Source organism: Puntigrus tetrazona, chromosome 4 (genome assembly GCF_018831695.1).
Source record: "Puntigrus tetrazona isolate hp1 chromosome 4, ASM1883169v1, whole genome shotgun sequence".
Classification (NCBI taxonomy): Eukaryota; Metazoa; Chordata; class Actinopteri; order Cypriniformes; family Cyprinidae; genus Puntigrus; species Puntigrus tetrazona.
Window position 1 is genome coordinate 8,867,907 of NC_056702.1, and position 17,133 is coordinate 8,885,039.

Below are 17,133 nucleotides of genomic sequence, written 5' to 3' on the forward strand. Positions count from 1 at the left end.
ACAAAGGACACGGGCATTTGTATCTGGAACATTTCAGTCAGCTTAGTGGGAAAGATGGAGATAGAGAACGCTTATGCATTTCTTCCAGCAGATGCTCTCTGTCACGATGAAGAAAGACTATGCAAGCCTTCCTTCAAAGGCCTAATGCCTTAAGCCTCCAAAGTTGGCGAGTAGTTTTAATGACTAAAAAAAAACCCATCGTGATCAAAGCAGCTCCAACCAGGTTGAGAGCTTCCGCACAGCTTAGAGGCCTAATCCTATTCACTATTTAAGACAAAGCGAAAAGAACAAAAGGAAGGAGTGCGCTATTTGATTCCAAGAGATAATGTATTTTAATGAGGGCTCTCCTTGATAAGTAGAAGTCTTTTGAGGACCAAGACTTGTGCTTGCACTTTCTTTCACAGTACGACCAGTGGCTGAAAAGTGTTTATGTTAAAGCTTAAACAGCGGTTCTGGTTCCTCCAAACGATTCCAGTTTTAGTAACGACTCTATTTTTTTGTACTTAAGTAAATAAAAAAACGCCGCTGTATTTCATTGCAGTGAATAAATTAGTCCAAACAAAAAGAAAATGCATCTATATTGTAAATTCGCTTACTTGTAACTTTTAATCAAAATCTTACATCTCGATCTTTAAGTGCACTGCAAAAAATTGAAAGGTTGGCTTAAATTATACATTTTTTCACCCACAAATTTGAAAAAGATCAGCTCTTTGCATCAAAGTGCAACAAATACCTAAGAATAATGATAAACGGCAACAAAAAAAACTTTCAACAACATGAAATTCTTTAATCAGACAACTATGTTTGACCAGTTAAGGACGGCATTTGGGGTTTTTATGCGATTTCCACTTCCGGAAACTGATTGTTGCTCTCTACAAATGCCTCAATACCAAAGGGAACTGCTTAAGTTCGGATGACGTGATAAGTGTCCTGGATTTGTGGGTAGAATTTCGCAGGAACCCTCAGTTGTTATCATATTGTTATGGCAACACACGTTTGTTTTGAACGTGACGGATTCGCATCCAAGCTATGGTTTTCAGAGGGATTTGTGGGTTGGGTTGAGCGCCATGTAAAATGAGATACGAGAGACGATTAAGTGTTTGAATTTGGTTTATGAAAGCAGATGTCTGCTCCTCCTCTCTCTCCCACATTTATTACATTATTTGCTTGACCAGCTCTCTCTCTCTGATCTGATTCGTTTCTTAGACGCGTTCAAGGCAAACAAAGGCCAGCCAGCTGATAGAACCTCGTTTACCCCTGAACTCGATGAATTCCAGCACAGAGTGACCTGGTTGCTCGCTTTGTGGTTTGCCTAGAGGATTGTTTGGCCTGTGCCAGGGCCAATAGGGAGGAATACGCTGTGACCTGGTAGCCTAATCTTTTAGTATGAATGGAACAGTTGCGTATTTGTTCCTACACCATCTGTACTGCGACCACAAGCTGTCAATCTGTTAAAAGCAGAGCTAATCCACTAAACGGTCTCCTTTCCTGCTGGAGCCAAAGCGAGAAAGATGATTCATTTATGATGCATTTAAGCAATATTATACTAGCAAGAAAGCTGCATTCCGAATATTAGCATGGCTGACTTTGGGCCGTGGCCACGAGGTGACAGGTGATCCCAGCAACAGAATCAGTTACTTCTTTTGCACAAAGAGTAAGGAAAATGATAGGACATAACTGACATGTTTGACAAAACGTCGCCACTTACTTTATTTCTTGCCGTTTCACCAAAGAAAACAGTTTCAAACGAAGCCTCGGATGAAATGCAGCCGTTGCATCTCAGAGTAAACGCTAGCTAATGAATCGAATGAATCGGTGTTTCGAAAGATTCGGTTATTGTAAAATGATTCAGTGAATCATCTATAAGAGTGCCCCCTGCTGGATGTCACCCGCAGATGGAGTCAAAATCCCTCACGATAATGCAACAAATAATGAATTTGTTGTGTGTGTGTGTAATAAATGCAGCCTAAATATTGTAATTCGTTTTTCTTATCGTTGCGAGTGTGAAACGGGATTTGCTGACTGATGAATTTTGCTGCGATTTATGAGTCTTTCCACCGATGACATCTGCATTTGATACATTTCTGCTGAACTGGAAAACTGCGGCATGCGGTTTGAGAGTCGGTCAAAGCATTTCTCTCTCACCTCTTTAGATCTACCACAGTCTCTGTCTCAACCTCACGAGTGTCACGGTGCACATATAGACCCATTCCTTCTGCCTGTCTGCCTTTCTCTATTGCCAGACTGTGACTGAACAGCGTAGAAAAAGTAGGCAGAATGTACCTTCTGTTTAGGGGCCAGAAAACGTTGTTTATTTTGGTTTTGTGTTCATATTCATATTGACATGGTCTAAACAGCCTATGAATAATTTGCATTCTGATATAGTCCCTTCCGATATGGCTCTTGGATTTTAGGAGTTACGTGTTTTAGGGGGAACTGAAATGATTGTGTTCATAATTTGAAGGATTACTCTTAAAAATAAAGATTCGTTGACATCTTTCCATTCCACAAGATGTTCTTTATACTGGCAAAAAAAAAAATTGTTCTTTAAGAAAACAGTTCTTCTTAATGGCATCGCTGTGGTAGTCAAAATAAAGATATTTATTATTTTGGTAAACAGAACTCTTCGTTACATTTAAAGGTGATACATATACATTTAAACACCGGATCTTACGCCGTGTAATCAGCAATATTCATAAGGCTTTCCGTAAATAAATAGTTGTTATTGATGATGCTGTGTCTCGCACTCTGGTTTATTTCTGTCCCATCCTCTCAAGGGCTTTATGTAAGATCTTCAGGTCATCCCTCATCTGCGCTAAAGCATTCTGGATCTTAGAAGGCTCATCCAAAACCTCCATGCTGCAAGTGTAGGGATCGTATCTAATGGAGAAGGGCTTCTGTATTGTGGATGAGTACTGCCTGTGGAACGATAGCGATATCAGTCACTAGCGATGCTTTATGGGCGTTTGTACGTCAATGAAATGGTTTCCATAGATCGTGTGAGAAAACACCCACCTTAACTTGTGCTTGGCGTCCTCAAAGCTTTCGGACACAAAGTAAACAGGCTGATATGACTGGTCCTGGTATGGCTGGACCGCAGTCTCAGCTGGATTGAACGGTTTGTACTGGGGTTCATTAGAAAGGGCATACTGGAAAAAAAAAAAAAATGCAATCCATTTAATTTGGAATAAACGCAGTTCTATCTATTAAACACTGAATTCTAATGATACAAAAAGACTAGGCATAGCACGGCTGTTTTCGAAACTGATAATAAGAAGAAATGATTCATGAGCTCCACATTTTTTTTCTTACCAAAAGCTCTCCGTATGAGGACAGGAGTCCAGCCCCATAGGCCTTCACTGTACCATTTTGCTTACAGAGACCAAACTCCACTGTAAACCAGTACAGCTGTGAGGGAAACGTACAGATGTTTTGTTAGGCTACATATACAGAATGACAGAATGTATACATTTTATAGCCTTTTAACCGTTTGTTTTGAATTTGTAATATTGATGAAACAACACAAGGGGGCACTAAAGACCTGCCTTTAATACACTAAGCTTCGGTTAAGTATGATTTTTATTTTTTCCCATTAGGATGTACTCACTGTGGACAGTTTCTCGATATCATCGTCTGATACTCCAAGCGAGGCAAGTCCAATCTCCTGCAGGGTAAAAGGTCGAGTGTCTAAGGATTTCGCTACATTAAATCTACCATTTAAATCATCATTCTGTATTAAAATAATAGCACTTTTAAGCTGATTGCGTGGCACAAAAACACACCTGTGAGAACTGAGCAAACTCTTTGTCAGCAAGCATGGGAATGTGTCCAAGAAGCTCATGGCAGCAGTCACTAAAATAAAGTAAAATGCATTCAAAATATTAATATTCTGCAATGATACCAAATAAAATGCGGTTTTGTGTCTATATATACACGTACGGCTCAGGGGAATGCATGGGAGCTGAAGGGTGACGGATATACTGGGTGCACTGGAACACCCTAAATGCCAGACTGGCTAGGAAGTCCCGAGCAGAAAGCAGCCCTGCCACTGGACGCAGCTGAAAACCCGTCCTCTCTGGAAAGGTGCACACCAAGGTTAGTTAAAGTCACTTTAACACATAGTTAAATGCATAGCAGAAATGCACTAAGCAGGCCTGTTCACCTCTGAGAAAAGCAGACACTTCTCCTAGCTGAGGGATCTTGTCCTCTCCGTACAAGCGTTCGCTCTCCAGCTGGGCGAGGGCTTCTAGAAATTGTCTGCAGGCGTGAGTGGGGTACAGACCGCTCAGAGTCCTGTAGACCTCCCTCCTGCCTCATCGCAAAAAGAGCTCTTAGAATCATCTCTAAACATTTCATATGCAGATACTGACATATAGTTGACGGCTATTAAAACAACTGGGAAAACCTACCAAGTGGCAATCTCTTCTGGAGTGTATTCCACTACAGGTAAAGGATCGCCACTACAATGACAAAAGAACGATTTTATTTTTTCCCTAAAATGCATTTGCTATTAAAAATAATATCTGATTAGATAGCATAATGCGTATTGTATAACAACGCCGGTGATCGTTTCCGATTAATTAACATCACGTGACTTACTGCTTATAGTTGAAAGCCAGTTCAGAAATGATTCCTCTTCGTTTCCTGTATTCTGGATCACTGAACCCCTAAATAATACCAGCATTCAGGTCACTGATTGATAATTAAATAATGCAAATAAAACAAAGATGATAAAATGTAAATAACGCCCTGGTTTTTTACTTACAGGGTGATCCTGGTCCAGATCAGGGTCATATTTTGTTATGAGATGGTTGCATTTATCCAGGTCAGAAATCGTCTTTGGAAACCAAGGAACTGTGTGTTGAAATAAAACGAAAGAGACGTGAGCTAATAGAAATGTTTGATGCCTGTACGTAATGGAATCGAGAAATCCCCTACGTTTTTCTTCCTGCACTATTCTCACATCATCTGCGACTCTTTTTAAGGAGTTGATGAAGATGTCGGTGTCGGAGCAGTGCACCTCACACCTCATGAAGAACTCCAGATCATCTCCAGCGCTTTTCTTGGACTTCCTGCTCGGTCGACTCTCCAAATGGAGGAGCTTGGCCTCAAAAGTCTAAGTAGCAAAACCAGGCAAACATTCTCATTGTGTTTATATCACAAAACATTATTCATGGCACCTGCAACGAAAAAGGCATCAGCACAATATATATATATATAGAGCCACAATTGTTGCAGCACATTGTTACGTTTTTAATGTTGTTAGCCTGGTTTGTATTTGTTTCCAGATATATTTGCAAAAATATGTTGTTTTGTTTGCTATTTAAAAAACATTTTTGTGTGCACAAAGGTGCTTCACAATTCCACAGAAGAACTTTTTTGTCTAAATGGTTCCAAAAGAACGTTTGAAGAACCTTTCTGTTTTGCAAAAGGTTCTTTGTGGTGAAAGAAGTATCTTCAGATTATAAAAAAAGAACGAAAAGATTCTCTAAATAACATTTGACTGAATGGTTCTTTGTGGAAACTATTTATTTTTTTCTGGCATTGCTGTGAAGAATCTTTATTTTTAAGAGTGTGCAGTTATAAAGGGAGATAATTATTTTCATGCAAATATTTTTGACTACCAGGTTTAAATTGAGGTTTTTTTTTTTTTTGATGTCAAAATTGTAACAACAGCTCTGACTGTAGTTGACATCAATCGGCACATTTCAAGCAAAAAGATAACGTACAGCTTAATTTGCAGCAAAATATAGTAAAGTAGTCTGAGGAAAAAAAGGAGGCCTGCAGTAATTTTCACTTTTGAAACTGCTTGTAAATTTACCAAACCATAACTAGGACGACACGTTAAATTTAATAAGAAATTTGGAAGCTGAAATAAATAAAACGGCAATTTCTCGTAAAACGCAAAATAGGGCCCAGCAGTCGTTTCCCTACGCAGTACACACGTTGTATATTTAAGACAAAAATAAATAAATCGAGGATAACTTCAGCACAGCTGTAAAAGCGCTCGCCTACCTCGAAGACTTTGCCAGCCTTAAAGAAGCCTGCGTTCTTCTCATTTCTGAGCGCAAAGAGGACGCAGAGCGTGCCTTTGCCGCCGCTCTCCTCCTCAAACACGAAGCCGTCCCCGCAGCGCGAGGGCCCCGGAGACGACGAGCCGCTCTCCCGGTCGCGCCGCGCGTCCTCGATCAGACTGCGCTTTCTGCCGCTCAGCGGGATGGCTTGCACTATACTGTCCGTCTTCATCGATTCTCGAGCGGTGGGGAACGGGTCACTGTATCTAAAATAGATATATCCAATTGATCGACACCAAATGAGGAGCGCAGCTGAGAGGAAAACTCGTGCGTTCGCTGCAATTTATACACGGACGCGCTGGGCTTTATGTAAATGTGTTGCGCAAATGCAAGTCTAATTTTAAGCTCAGGTGCGTCATGAGTTTGTGTGTTTTTTTTTGCAGGCGCCAAATAAGAGCCGCGTCACGTGACACTTCACAGGCGCTTCACGGCCAGAAGCGACGAATTACTTGAGCTAAACGCTAGTTTTTGTGAAAGGTCAGCGCTTAAACGGGCCTTTATTGGAAATGCGTGAATATATAACAGGTCTCCTTTGTTTTAGGGACGTGAATTATACCAAAAAAACCACTGCGTTGAGACTGCGCTGCTCTCCATGGTACTGAAACAGACTTCCACGCGCATTCTGTTCACTTGCAAAAGCGATAAATAATAATAATAGCCTAATAATAACAACACTAAACGAATATGCATGTTATTATTATTACATAAATAAAATGGCAACGTTAAAAGACTTAATAATAACCATCTTTATTGATTTTTTTAAGTACACGTGACAATGCATGCATAACATCTCAGTCTTTAGCACAGCAACAGTTACATGATATATGTAGCATGTTAAAATGCATTCGCCGTCTAGCAAAAACTTCTGCAAATATATTTCGTTACGTTTTAATCATTAAGCTTTGGCGTAACGGAGAACATAAAGGCACGTTTTGAACAAAAGCGGTTTCACGATGAAAATAATTCGTCCCCCAAAAGCGTTGGCTCAGCCTTTGATCCCGTGATGCGTTGATTGCGGCTTGTTTGGGAAAATTACAGCAACTCCGCGCCACGACGAGACGCGACAGCTGAAGCTAACGGAGGACGGTAGGCGATCTGTGTTTTGGTACGATTAAACCGCTCAGAAAAATACAATACAATATATAAAATAAAAAATCTGCGACAGCGGGCCTCATAACGCCCCAAGCGTTTCTGTATTTACACGCGATTTGTTTTGCATAGGTATTCTTTTTTCCCGCGTTATTTCGTTACGTGTCATTTAAATACGTGGCGGCTAAATATTTCCGAACTATAGTTAAATTTGTGCATAAATACGGTGTACATGCAATACATAATAACTAATTTAATACGCAGTATCATGCTCTCTCTATCGCCGTTTTGATTAGAAAAAGTACGAGCCGAAAAGACGACGCTTATTTGGCGTCTCTAGATTTTCTAGCATTTCCTCTTCGGTTTCCTTGAACGTCTCCCAGCGTCGATTCACTTCATCTTTCGCAGGGCAGTGCACAGGATTGAGATCTCGCCTAGGAAGAAAAAAAAACATATAGTTGTGATTTACGTGGGATTATAGTCTACACATATCGCGACAAGGCTACAGAAAAAAAAATATGCAGGTCGACAAAACGACAAAAATGTGAGATTCATAATACGGCTTATTTAGTCCCTAATCACAAGACACGCTGTTAATTCAATACAGCACGTTATAAAAAAGTGTTGAATTGACTTGTCCAGCCCGAAAATTAAAAACTAAAATTGAACTACTGTTATTCTAAAATAAAACGAGTAGAAATCACTACAAGCTAAACTAATAGAAACAAAGTATTATATAGTGAGTGGGAGTGAATGTGTTCAATTTGACTTCAACACCACCTCATTTAATTTAAGTACATTTTTAGGTTACCTGAATATATATCCTTAATATATATATATATATATATATATATATATATATATATATATATATATGGATAGATATAGATAGATAGATCCTCATATATCCTTAAATGCTCATTAAATTCTTATTTTTGGACTATGAAACACAAATTAGATTTTTTCCTTTCATTTATGAAAATCCCGATTCTTAAGTCTTGCTTAATATAGGGACAACTCGGTTTAAGCGCTGCATTGCACTGCAGACACACCGCTGATGTTGTCGGCCAGGTTCTTCAGCTGCTGTGTGTTGTCCAGCATTTCAATTCTCTGTGTGTAGGCATTGTAGCGCACAGAGAAAGGTCTGGGGATGGTGGAAGCAAATTTCCTGCAAAAACAAGACAAGGAGCAGCACATAAGCTGAAAATACAGAGGGGAAGGGGCGATTTCAGGCGTGGATAAATTGCAAGTCACTTTACCCGACTTTGTCTTTGGCGTCCTCAAAACTTTCAGCCACAAAGTAAACCGGCTGGAACTCTGTAATGGGATACTGCTGCAGGCAGGTCTTCTCCGGCTCGAAGGGCAGAAGTTTGGGCTTGTCCGTCAGACAGTACTGCAAGACATTAATATAACATCTGATTTTCAGTCTGTGCTCATGTCATGTCATGTGTCATGTTTCTGCTTTTCACTTCGCTAATGACGCGCTACACCCGGTCGGGCTGCTGACTCCTTTTCTAAAAGCTTAAAGCGAAAAGCCCCTTTATTTTGTTGGGCATGAACCGAAGAAAGCCTTCAGAGAGGTACCACGTGCCTGCAGTTCGCCAAAAGAAGAGAGCAGACCAGCACCGTAAGCCTTCACTTTATCTCCTTCCTTACACAGACCAAATTCCACAGTGAACCAGTAGACCTGCAAAAAATTAAACACAGACAGATTTATACCGCGGCCTTAACATGACGGAAAATGAGTCTTACTGTAACCTAAAGCGATACTCACTGTGGCCAGCTTCTCTATGAACTCATCAGGGGCGCCCAAAGAAGCGAGTCCAATTTCCTGGTCAAAAAGAAATCAACATTTATATATATATATATATAAATAAAGGTGTCAGAAATGACTATTATGATATTATGATATTATAATCAAACCTGTGAGAACTGGGCAAAGCTTGGGTCAGCAAACAGTGGGACGTGCCCCAGTAGCTCATGACATATGTCCCTGAGGAAACAAATGCACAATCATTCTTTTTTGTTTTTTCGGCCCCTTTCCCAGAGTTCTGTAAAGCCTCCCGGCCTGTGCACTCACGGTTCAGGCGTGTACATGGGTTTGGAGCTGTGACGAATGTACTGCGTCGAGTGAAACACTCGGAAGGCCAGACCGGCCAAGAAGTCACGCGAGGAGAGGAGACGGCCACAGGACGCAGACGGAAACCTGTGCAGGCTGAGAGAAAGGGTGAGAGATGGAGAAGTTATTCTTTTCTTTCAGTTAGTGAACACTACAGTTAAAAGCTTGGGTTAGCTGCACACAAGCTTGATTTATACACTGTATGCGAGTTTAAAGGAGCTCTTACACTGCAGGTAGTGGGAGATGTCCTCTAGCTGCGGGATGTTGTCCTCGCGGTACCCACAGTACTTCTCCAGCAGTGGAAAAACACGGTTGTGTTCGCGACAGGCATGAGTCGCGTACAGGGTCTTCAGCTCTCGAAAAACCGTTCCCCATGTGGCCTTCTCTTCAGGCGTGTATTCAACACGTGGAATAATCTGTCCGCTGACAGAGGAGAGGGATGCTTAGGTGTTAGATCATATTCAAGTACATTTGTCTGAAACCTAACTAACTTCATTTTGAGATATACATTGGTTAAAAAAGCATACTTGTGTTATGTTTCTTTAAAATAAACTTTTTTATAATACAATGACAGTTACACTACCAATTTGATAGATGGTTTTTTTTTTGTTACAGTTTAAAACAATTTAAGCATTTAAAAAATAATTTTTTTTATTTATTCCTGTGATGGCAAAATTGAATTTTTAGCGGTCATTACTGTAGTCTTTAATGTCACACGATCCTTCAGAAATTATTCTAAAATGCCGATTTGCTGCTCAAGAATATTGTTGTGCTGCATTATATATATATATATATATATATATATATATATATATATATATATATATATATATATATACACTACCATTAAAAATAGTAAATAGTAAAGGCTGCAAATACAGCTTTGGCATCATATATAAAAATATAAATTGGATTCTAAAATAATTTAGTTCTTTAAATTGTTAAAATATTTCACAATATTGCTATATTTGACTGTATTTATAGATATCTTAAAAATTCCACCCTTTTGGCCAGTAATAAATATAACTTCATATGTGGCTTAAAGGGACAATTTACACAAAAATGGAAACAATTTTAATTTACTCACCTCAAATTGTCTTAGTATTTAGTTTTTCTGCTCTTTTGGGCCCTAATGACTTTCATAGTATGAATAAACAAACATATTTCAGAAGAAATAACATCGGAGCGACATCAGGGTGAGTAAACAGTGACAGGATTGAACATTTTGTGTAAACTTTCCCTTTAAGTGTACAAACATTTTGTCTGTCCCGTTATATTTTTCTACACAAGCCATCCTAAAAAAGGGCATTTAAGCATAAACCCTATAGCCTGCGCATCATATCTAAGTCATATAGTGACGAGTGGTGTTATTATTGATGAAGCGTGTATGTAAATGAGTGCTTCCTCGGGGGGAGTAGCATTCAGCGCTCCTGCCCTTTGTAGTGGCCGTGTGAATAATGCATCTCAATTATGATGACAAAGCTCCCGGCGCTCCGGACTGCGCCGGGACCCTGTAATTTAGCCCCTTTGTTAGGCAGCAGGAGTAATTTTCCATAGAAAGCACAACAAAACAACAGGGAAAGGGCCAGAGCCGTGGGTGCAGCCCATGGGAAAGTGCATGGGAGAGAAAGAGAAAAAAGAGAGGCCGATAGTTACTGTCTGTAGTTGTAGGCAATGTCAGCAAATTCCTTCCTTCTGGCACGGTACACGGGGTCCGTAAAGCCCTGCGAACCACAGCGTCGTTAGAGAGTGTGAAAGAAAGTGCATCTATACCTCTCAGTAGCCTTTGACAGCGTTACTCGGCCTCGTGGAGGAGACTCATTCAAATGAAGCCTTTGTAGAGTGTTTGCTGCTCATGATGAATGCATTTCAGTTTAATGACGGCTGGAAAGGGGCAATTATTTATAATTACAGGGGCTCAATTAAAGCGATGACATCAATTTGAGAGCCCCCGCCCATTTCCATTAGAATAGAGAGTGATGCAGATTCTGACTGTGGGCTTTTAGTGTGTCGCGTGGACCAACTACGCATCTTTTTAAAATACACCCACGCTAACACGCACGCGTTTGAAATAGAAATGAAGAAGTTTCCTCTCACGCTCACTTTCGCTCTTTTCTCTGATCTTACAGACGGTCGCTTCAAAAACAGACGCAACACACACACACACACACACACACACACACACACACACACAGTGTCTTACAGGATGGTCTGCATCCAGCTCGGACCCGTAACTGAGAATCTGATTGGCAAAGCGATCCAAGTCCTGGATGTCATTTGGGAACCATGGAACTTTTGAAGAGAGGGAAAGAAGAAAGAATGTTTATGATCAATGGCTGAACAATTAATTATATCTTCCATGCAATTTAGGAACTGTTAGGACAGTATATTTGACATGGTGCGAAAAATGCATTAGTTCAAATTTATATAAAATGCAATAAGTATTTTTTGACCCATTTAAGTAGGACTAAAAATGTATAATGTATCCTTTATATATATATATATATATATATATATATATATATATATATATATATTTAATTACAAAAAAGGGCTGCCCTTCTATTTAAACTCAAACCTTCGATTTATATTGAAAATGTTTTTTAAATTTCCTGATTTAAATTTCAACTGGATCTATAGTGTTTCCACTCTTTTCATTAAATTGAGATGAATGCGCTAAGCTCTAATTATGTGAACTTATTAATGCTACATGCTGTGGTCATGCTAACAGAGATGGATGACACAGTAGTAAACAGAAAGCATTGTGCGGGCGAATGAGCCAGAGGGTGACCACGCAGTCCGGGCTACGAGGCTAAACCTTGCTCCACAGCAGCTAGATTTATGACGGTTAAACTCTTTGGAGGTCCAGCCATCAGCGCACTAGCCTGAGGCGCTCTGAACAAAAGGCCAAGAGCTGAAGACCCTGACTGGTTTTCCTCATCTGCCATAAATATCCATAAATGTCCCCTGCTCTGTGTTTTCTTATTGTATAAGGGAAAAATTGTAATGGGGTCTGTCGGTCTGTCGGTCTTTGTATTGAACTTTGACCCCCGCCCTGCCGAACTGGCTCTTGAATAGAAACAAGACATTTCAGTCTGTCTCTATGAGTCTGTTTGTCCTCAAAACTAAACTAATGTAATTCTGGAAACAACCACGCGGGAGGCCGAGTGCAAAGGCCTTTGCCATCCATCTCCGCAACGACGTTCATGAACGATTACAGCATGCGCTCTATTTCTGCTCTTCATATTCTCTACCATCTCAGCGTTTTATTTGTTTTCGCTCAGGGAGCGATGAGTTATCCATCAGACTGGTGTCTCACCCGTGTCTTTCTGTTTGTTGCGGGACAGCTCGTGAACTTGGCCGCTGATCTGTGTGCGCAGACCGTCAACAACTTCATCTAGAGCTTTAGAGGAGGCCTGATCCACACTGATGAAGAACTCATACTCCTCTTTGTTGCCACGGGATGGACGGGACTCGATGTGGGTCAGGTTAATGCCTTTGTCCTGCAAAGTACATATATGCAACATACATGTATACGATGCGGCTTATGTCACATAACTTACAATTAGTCAATAGCCTACTATATATTACAAGTTATTTATGTATTAGTGAGGGATTATTATTATTATTATTTTTATCTATCTATAGGATTTTTTGTCAAAAACAGTCATCAGGGTCAGTTTATTTTGTCCATTGATGTATGTATGGATTGTTAAGATAGGATCATATTTAGCCAAAATGCAACTATTTGAAAATTCACGGAACATGATCTTTACTTAATATCCTAATGATTAAAGGATATTAAAAAAAATTATAATATTTTTCACCCATAGAGTGTATATTTGGCTATTGCTACAAATATATCTGTTCCACTTATGACTGGTTTCAGGGTCACATTTAAAGTAAAATATAAAACTCTAACTGTACAACTTAAAAAAAAAAAAAAAAATATATATATATATATATTATATATATATATATATATATATATATATATATATATATATATATATATATATATATATATATTTTAAATATTTATTTCTCTCTTTAATATGTTTGAACATAACTGTTTAGCTTTCAACATAAGCTTCATGCTTAGATAAGTGTATATGCATTATATGCATCACAGTGAACAAACACTAGGTGGCAGTCCAGGCCAGCCAAAAAAAAATCAATAATAATAATAATAATAATAATATAATAATAATAATAATAATAATATAGAGCATTGTGGGGAAAACTGCATTCCAGACTGAGTGACTCAATGATTTATTCAATTACAGGATTTCTTCACCCAGACCACTATGATAAAGAAATGTTGCCGTTAGAAGATGTGTAAGATTTATGATGAACACGACATGATCATTCGTGTCTATGTGTGGTCCTCTCTTTTCGATTAAAGCAGCATTTAGTCAATTATTGTTGTGCATCGTCAACCGCATTCACGCCGCGGCAGTGACTGCGCGCAGCTTTTCCTCAGCCAATAGGAGAGTGGGTGTTTTTGCATATTTAAGTTGAAATTGCACCGTTTCAGCCAAAGCTGTTTGTATTTATGTGTTTTTGCACACAGAGGGAGGACACCCATTGCTGTTTGCTATAGGCCTGCAGAGGAGGCGGATGGGGTTTACAGCTCCTCAGACCTTCTCTGGTCCTTTTTCAACATTTTCCCTCCCTGTCCATGTGGTGCTGATTGAGTCCATATGGATCCGCATCCCTTAACACTCAAAAAAAACAACACATCAGAGAATTACTGCATTATTTTTCTGCGTGCCTGGCATTTTTATGCAGCGCTGGGTTAATATAATTACGTTCAGAGTGTCAGCGGGTTCAGTCAGACCATGTTTCTGTCAAGCGTCTGCATATGTTTTTTATATCTATAATGCTACGAAGCCCCCGTTAATCTTCGGTCAGGTTTATGATTCTTGCTCGTCTGTATGTTTATTTCTGGTTTGTGTTTTATAATGTCCCGACGAGGCATTAATCGTATGAATGAACTGCATCATATGTATTATAAGGTAGTTAATGTTCTATCAAATTTGTATTAATTATGAATCAGATGTGGTATTAGAACCGGACAGCTAATTCAGAATAATAGCCCTTGTTTATTATAACTATAATCATCCATTAGAGCTGCTTTCGGGCTTTCATAACGCATATTTACCCCTAATAGTAAACATTCAGTGTGGGCTGCAGGAAATTGCTTTGAATTAGGTTCAAATTAAGCTGGAAAGTGTGTGCGGAGTATCCGGGGCCAGGGGTGGAGTAGGGGGTGTTTTTAAGGGGGTGGAGTAGGATGGTACGGCGGAGCCAATCAGAATCCACAGGCCGAGCTTTTATCTTTATAGTGGCATTAGGGGGTGTGCGGTTGGCACGAAAACACCAGAGATATTAGGCTCATAAGTTTGGCGCTGAGTTACAGGAAAGCACCGCATATATTGATATTGTTGTTGCGCTTGTGCAATAATTCCCTTATAATCAGTGAATGAAATCTAGTCGTCTACCTGGGTGCACGTTTCGTCGCACGTAGACAGCAGAAAAGTCAACATCCCAAAAACAAAATATACTGGACTTTGGTACAAGAACTTTGGAAATGATTCAAGAAATCTTGGCATTATTACAAGGCACGTGCACGGTGCGCACGTCTATGATACCCAACAACTAGTATATATTATTGTATTATTTTCTCTAATGGCAAAGTTGGATTTTCTTCCACCATTATCCCAGTCTACAGTGTTTATCATTATCATTCAGAAATCAAACAATTTGCTAAATCAGTGTTTAAGAAACCTTTCTTAAAATAGTTGAAATCCATAACACAGTGTTTTTTTCCTGATTCGTTTATAATTAAGAATCAGCTTTATAAATGACTTTTTTCTCAATATTTCAATGCGTCCTTGCTGAATGAAAGCATACGTTTCTTTGCATTTTTTCTCTTCCTACTGTTAGGTACCGCCTTGCAGCATTCATACCTCAAATTAATTTGCCATGTTTTCATATCTTACAGAAGCTTTACTTTTTTTTTCTTGTTTTGGCACATTTTGGCACAAAAACACCTTTAAAGACAAGCTCACTGAATTTCAACCAACTTTGTGTTGCAACAGTGCTGGTGTATATATATATATATATATATATATATATATATGAAACATATGTATTTTTCCGTGTTCATATGTCTTTCTCATATATATATATATATATATATATATATATATATATATATATATATATATATATATATATAAACATATCAACTGAAGCAGGTCACATTAATTCTGCTGAAGTTGCATCATGTGCATAGCATTTCCTAATTCCCCTCAAATACGTCCTGTTCAGTGTTTAGCATTTCTACAAATATCCCACTATCGCCCGCCGGCCTTGACCCTCACGTTTTGGCTCTAGATAAATACGAGTGTATATCAGAGAGGGCCTAGGAGAAATAGTCAAAAATGGACAGACGTACAACCAGGCAAAGAGGCACTTTTGAAAAGGGACAAATTATGCCACTTAGATGTTTCTCGTCAAGCCACCAACCTCAAATAGTCTTAGAGCTTTCACGAGGGCTCCCACTTCCTGCTTCAGAGAGAAGATGCAGGACACCACTCCTGTTTTGTTTAACGGTTCTTCCAGGTAGGATGAGGTCAGAGAGCCCTGTTAAACAAACAAATGTTGAGACACCTAAACAGCTGCACCCATCGAGTGCAGAACCGTCACTTAAAATGACATTTTTACTGGTTCTTTTTAATCAGTGTCCACCTTTCTTTCTTATTGTTTGAAGTGAGCATTAGTTAATCTTTTCCCTTCGGTGCCAGAGAACGCCGAATGACCCATCTCTGCTCGTGAATCCAATCACTGGGTGCATTTTTTATTTTTTTTTCGGCATACAACTCTCTCTGTTACACATTAGCAAACGTGAAACCACCGATAAGTAACTTTCAAGGTTTCAAACTTTCATAGTTGCCCGCTATGGACATTCATTTAAATACAAATGCCCATAAATCCCCATAAGCTAATATATTGATGCATAAATGATAACCGAATAAAATCGGCAGGTCTGTGTCGGTTTAAGGTTCTCGTAAATACCATTAGCTTGGTATAAAAGCCACTGCGAGATCTTAAGGTGGCTAAAAGTCTGCGTGGCTGAGCAGGAGGACTTTAAAACCCATGACTAAAGTCACACTCACATTCCTGTGGGTCAGGTGTTAGTGTCACGATGTTCACCATCACTTTGCCACACTTTAACAAAAACTAATAGAAAATGTACCACAGGCCATCCAAAATACGCTAAAAAAAGTCCACATTATGGTGCTAGTGACCTCTCGGAAAGCATCGAAACAATATCTCTGCTCTTGTTTTGTTTTCTGGAAGGAAATTTCCAGTCAGGTCTAGCAATGATAAGAATGAGCCTAGTAGTCAAAGTTTTTCATTTGGACTTTTCTGCGTCTTTTCTGCCCTCTCCTCGCATCCCAGCCTGGATGTTGTTGTTCTCGCCCTAATGTCTGCATTTTTTAAAACATGCAATGCGTGGTATAAATTGTGCAATGGCAAAAGAAATGCGTTTCGCTATAACGCCAACGATCGCGTAGTTAAATCCGTTCACCTTCCTCTCCAGATCCCCGTTCATCGGTCTGAAACCCGCGTCCATTCTTGCTTCGCTCCTCAGGTGATGTCGACTCGCTGGATGCTTCTGTGCACTTTGTGCCCCCCCATCCGAAACTCGGGCCATTTAAAAGTACCACGTGACACCACACCCCCAGAGCCGTCCCGTGCGCGTGTCACGCTTGCCCACAAACCCCTGGGGTATCACATCTGGTTCGTGTTGTCCGGTAAGAAAGAGTTCCCGGGGGGGCC

At 39.7% G+C, this 17,133-nt stretch overlaps 2 protein-coding genes across 2 annotated transcripts; both read right to left on the reverse strand.

Moving 5' to 3' along the window:
- Positions 1-2,308: 2,308 nt before the first annotated feature.
- Positions 2,309-6,692, reverse strand: th2 (tyrosine hydroxylase 2). The gene is made up of 12 exons (XM_043236988.1): positions 6,016-6,692; positions 4,939-5,116; positions 4,766-4,854; positions 4,600-4,667; positions 4,410-4,460; positions 4,163-4,308; positions 3,940-4,075; positions 3,783-3,852; positions 3,608-3,664; positions 3,313-3,408; positions 3,016-3,149; positions 2,309-2,919 (listed from the first exon to the last, which is right to left on the reverse strand). The coding sequence occupies exons 1-12, from the start codon at positions 6,244-6,246 to the stop codon at positions 2,754-2,756; spliced, it is 1,422 nt and encodes a 473-aa protein (XP_043092923.1). The 5' UTR covers positions 6,247-6,692; the 3' UTR covers positions 2,309-2,753.
- A 113-nt stretch (positions 6,693-6,805) lies between these two features.
- pah (phenylalanine hydroxylase) lies at positions 6,806-17,110 on the reverse strand. Its single transcript, XM_043236987.1, is given in 14 exon segments — positions 6,806-7,597; positions 8,216-8,331; positions 8,423-8,556; positions 8,755-8,850; positions 8,938-8,994; positions 9,087-9,156; positions 9,244-9,346; positions 9,349-9,378; positions 9,509-9,705; positions 10,939-11,006; positions 11,486-11,574; positions 12,602-12,785; positions 15,817-15,933; positions 16,883-17,110. Coding segments are annotated over 14 exon segments (1,431 nt in total). The 5' UTR covers positions 17,009-17,110; the 3' UTR covers positions 6,806-7,553.
- Between the last annotated feature and the right edge of the window lie 23 nt (positions 17,111-17,133).

Bases quoted from the DNA above. Each gene is read 5' to 3' on its own strand.
- th2 (XM_043236988.1), bottom strand. From the start codon at position 6,246: ATGAAGACGGACAGTATAGTGCAAGCCATCCCGCTGAGCGGCAGAAAG. The intron at 4,855-4,938 runs GTAGGGGATTTC...TTCAACACACAG, and splicing joins AATAGTGCAGGAAGAAAAAC to TTCCTTGGTTTCCAAAGACG. The intron at 3,409-3,607 runs GTGAGTACATCC...TTTCCCTCACAG, and splicing joins ATATCGAGAAACTGTCCACA to CTGTACTGGTTTACAGTGGA.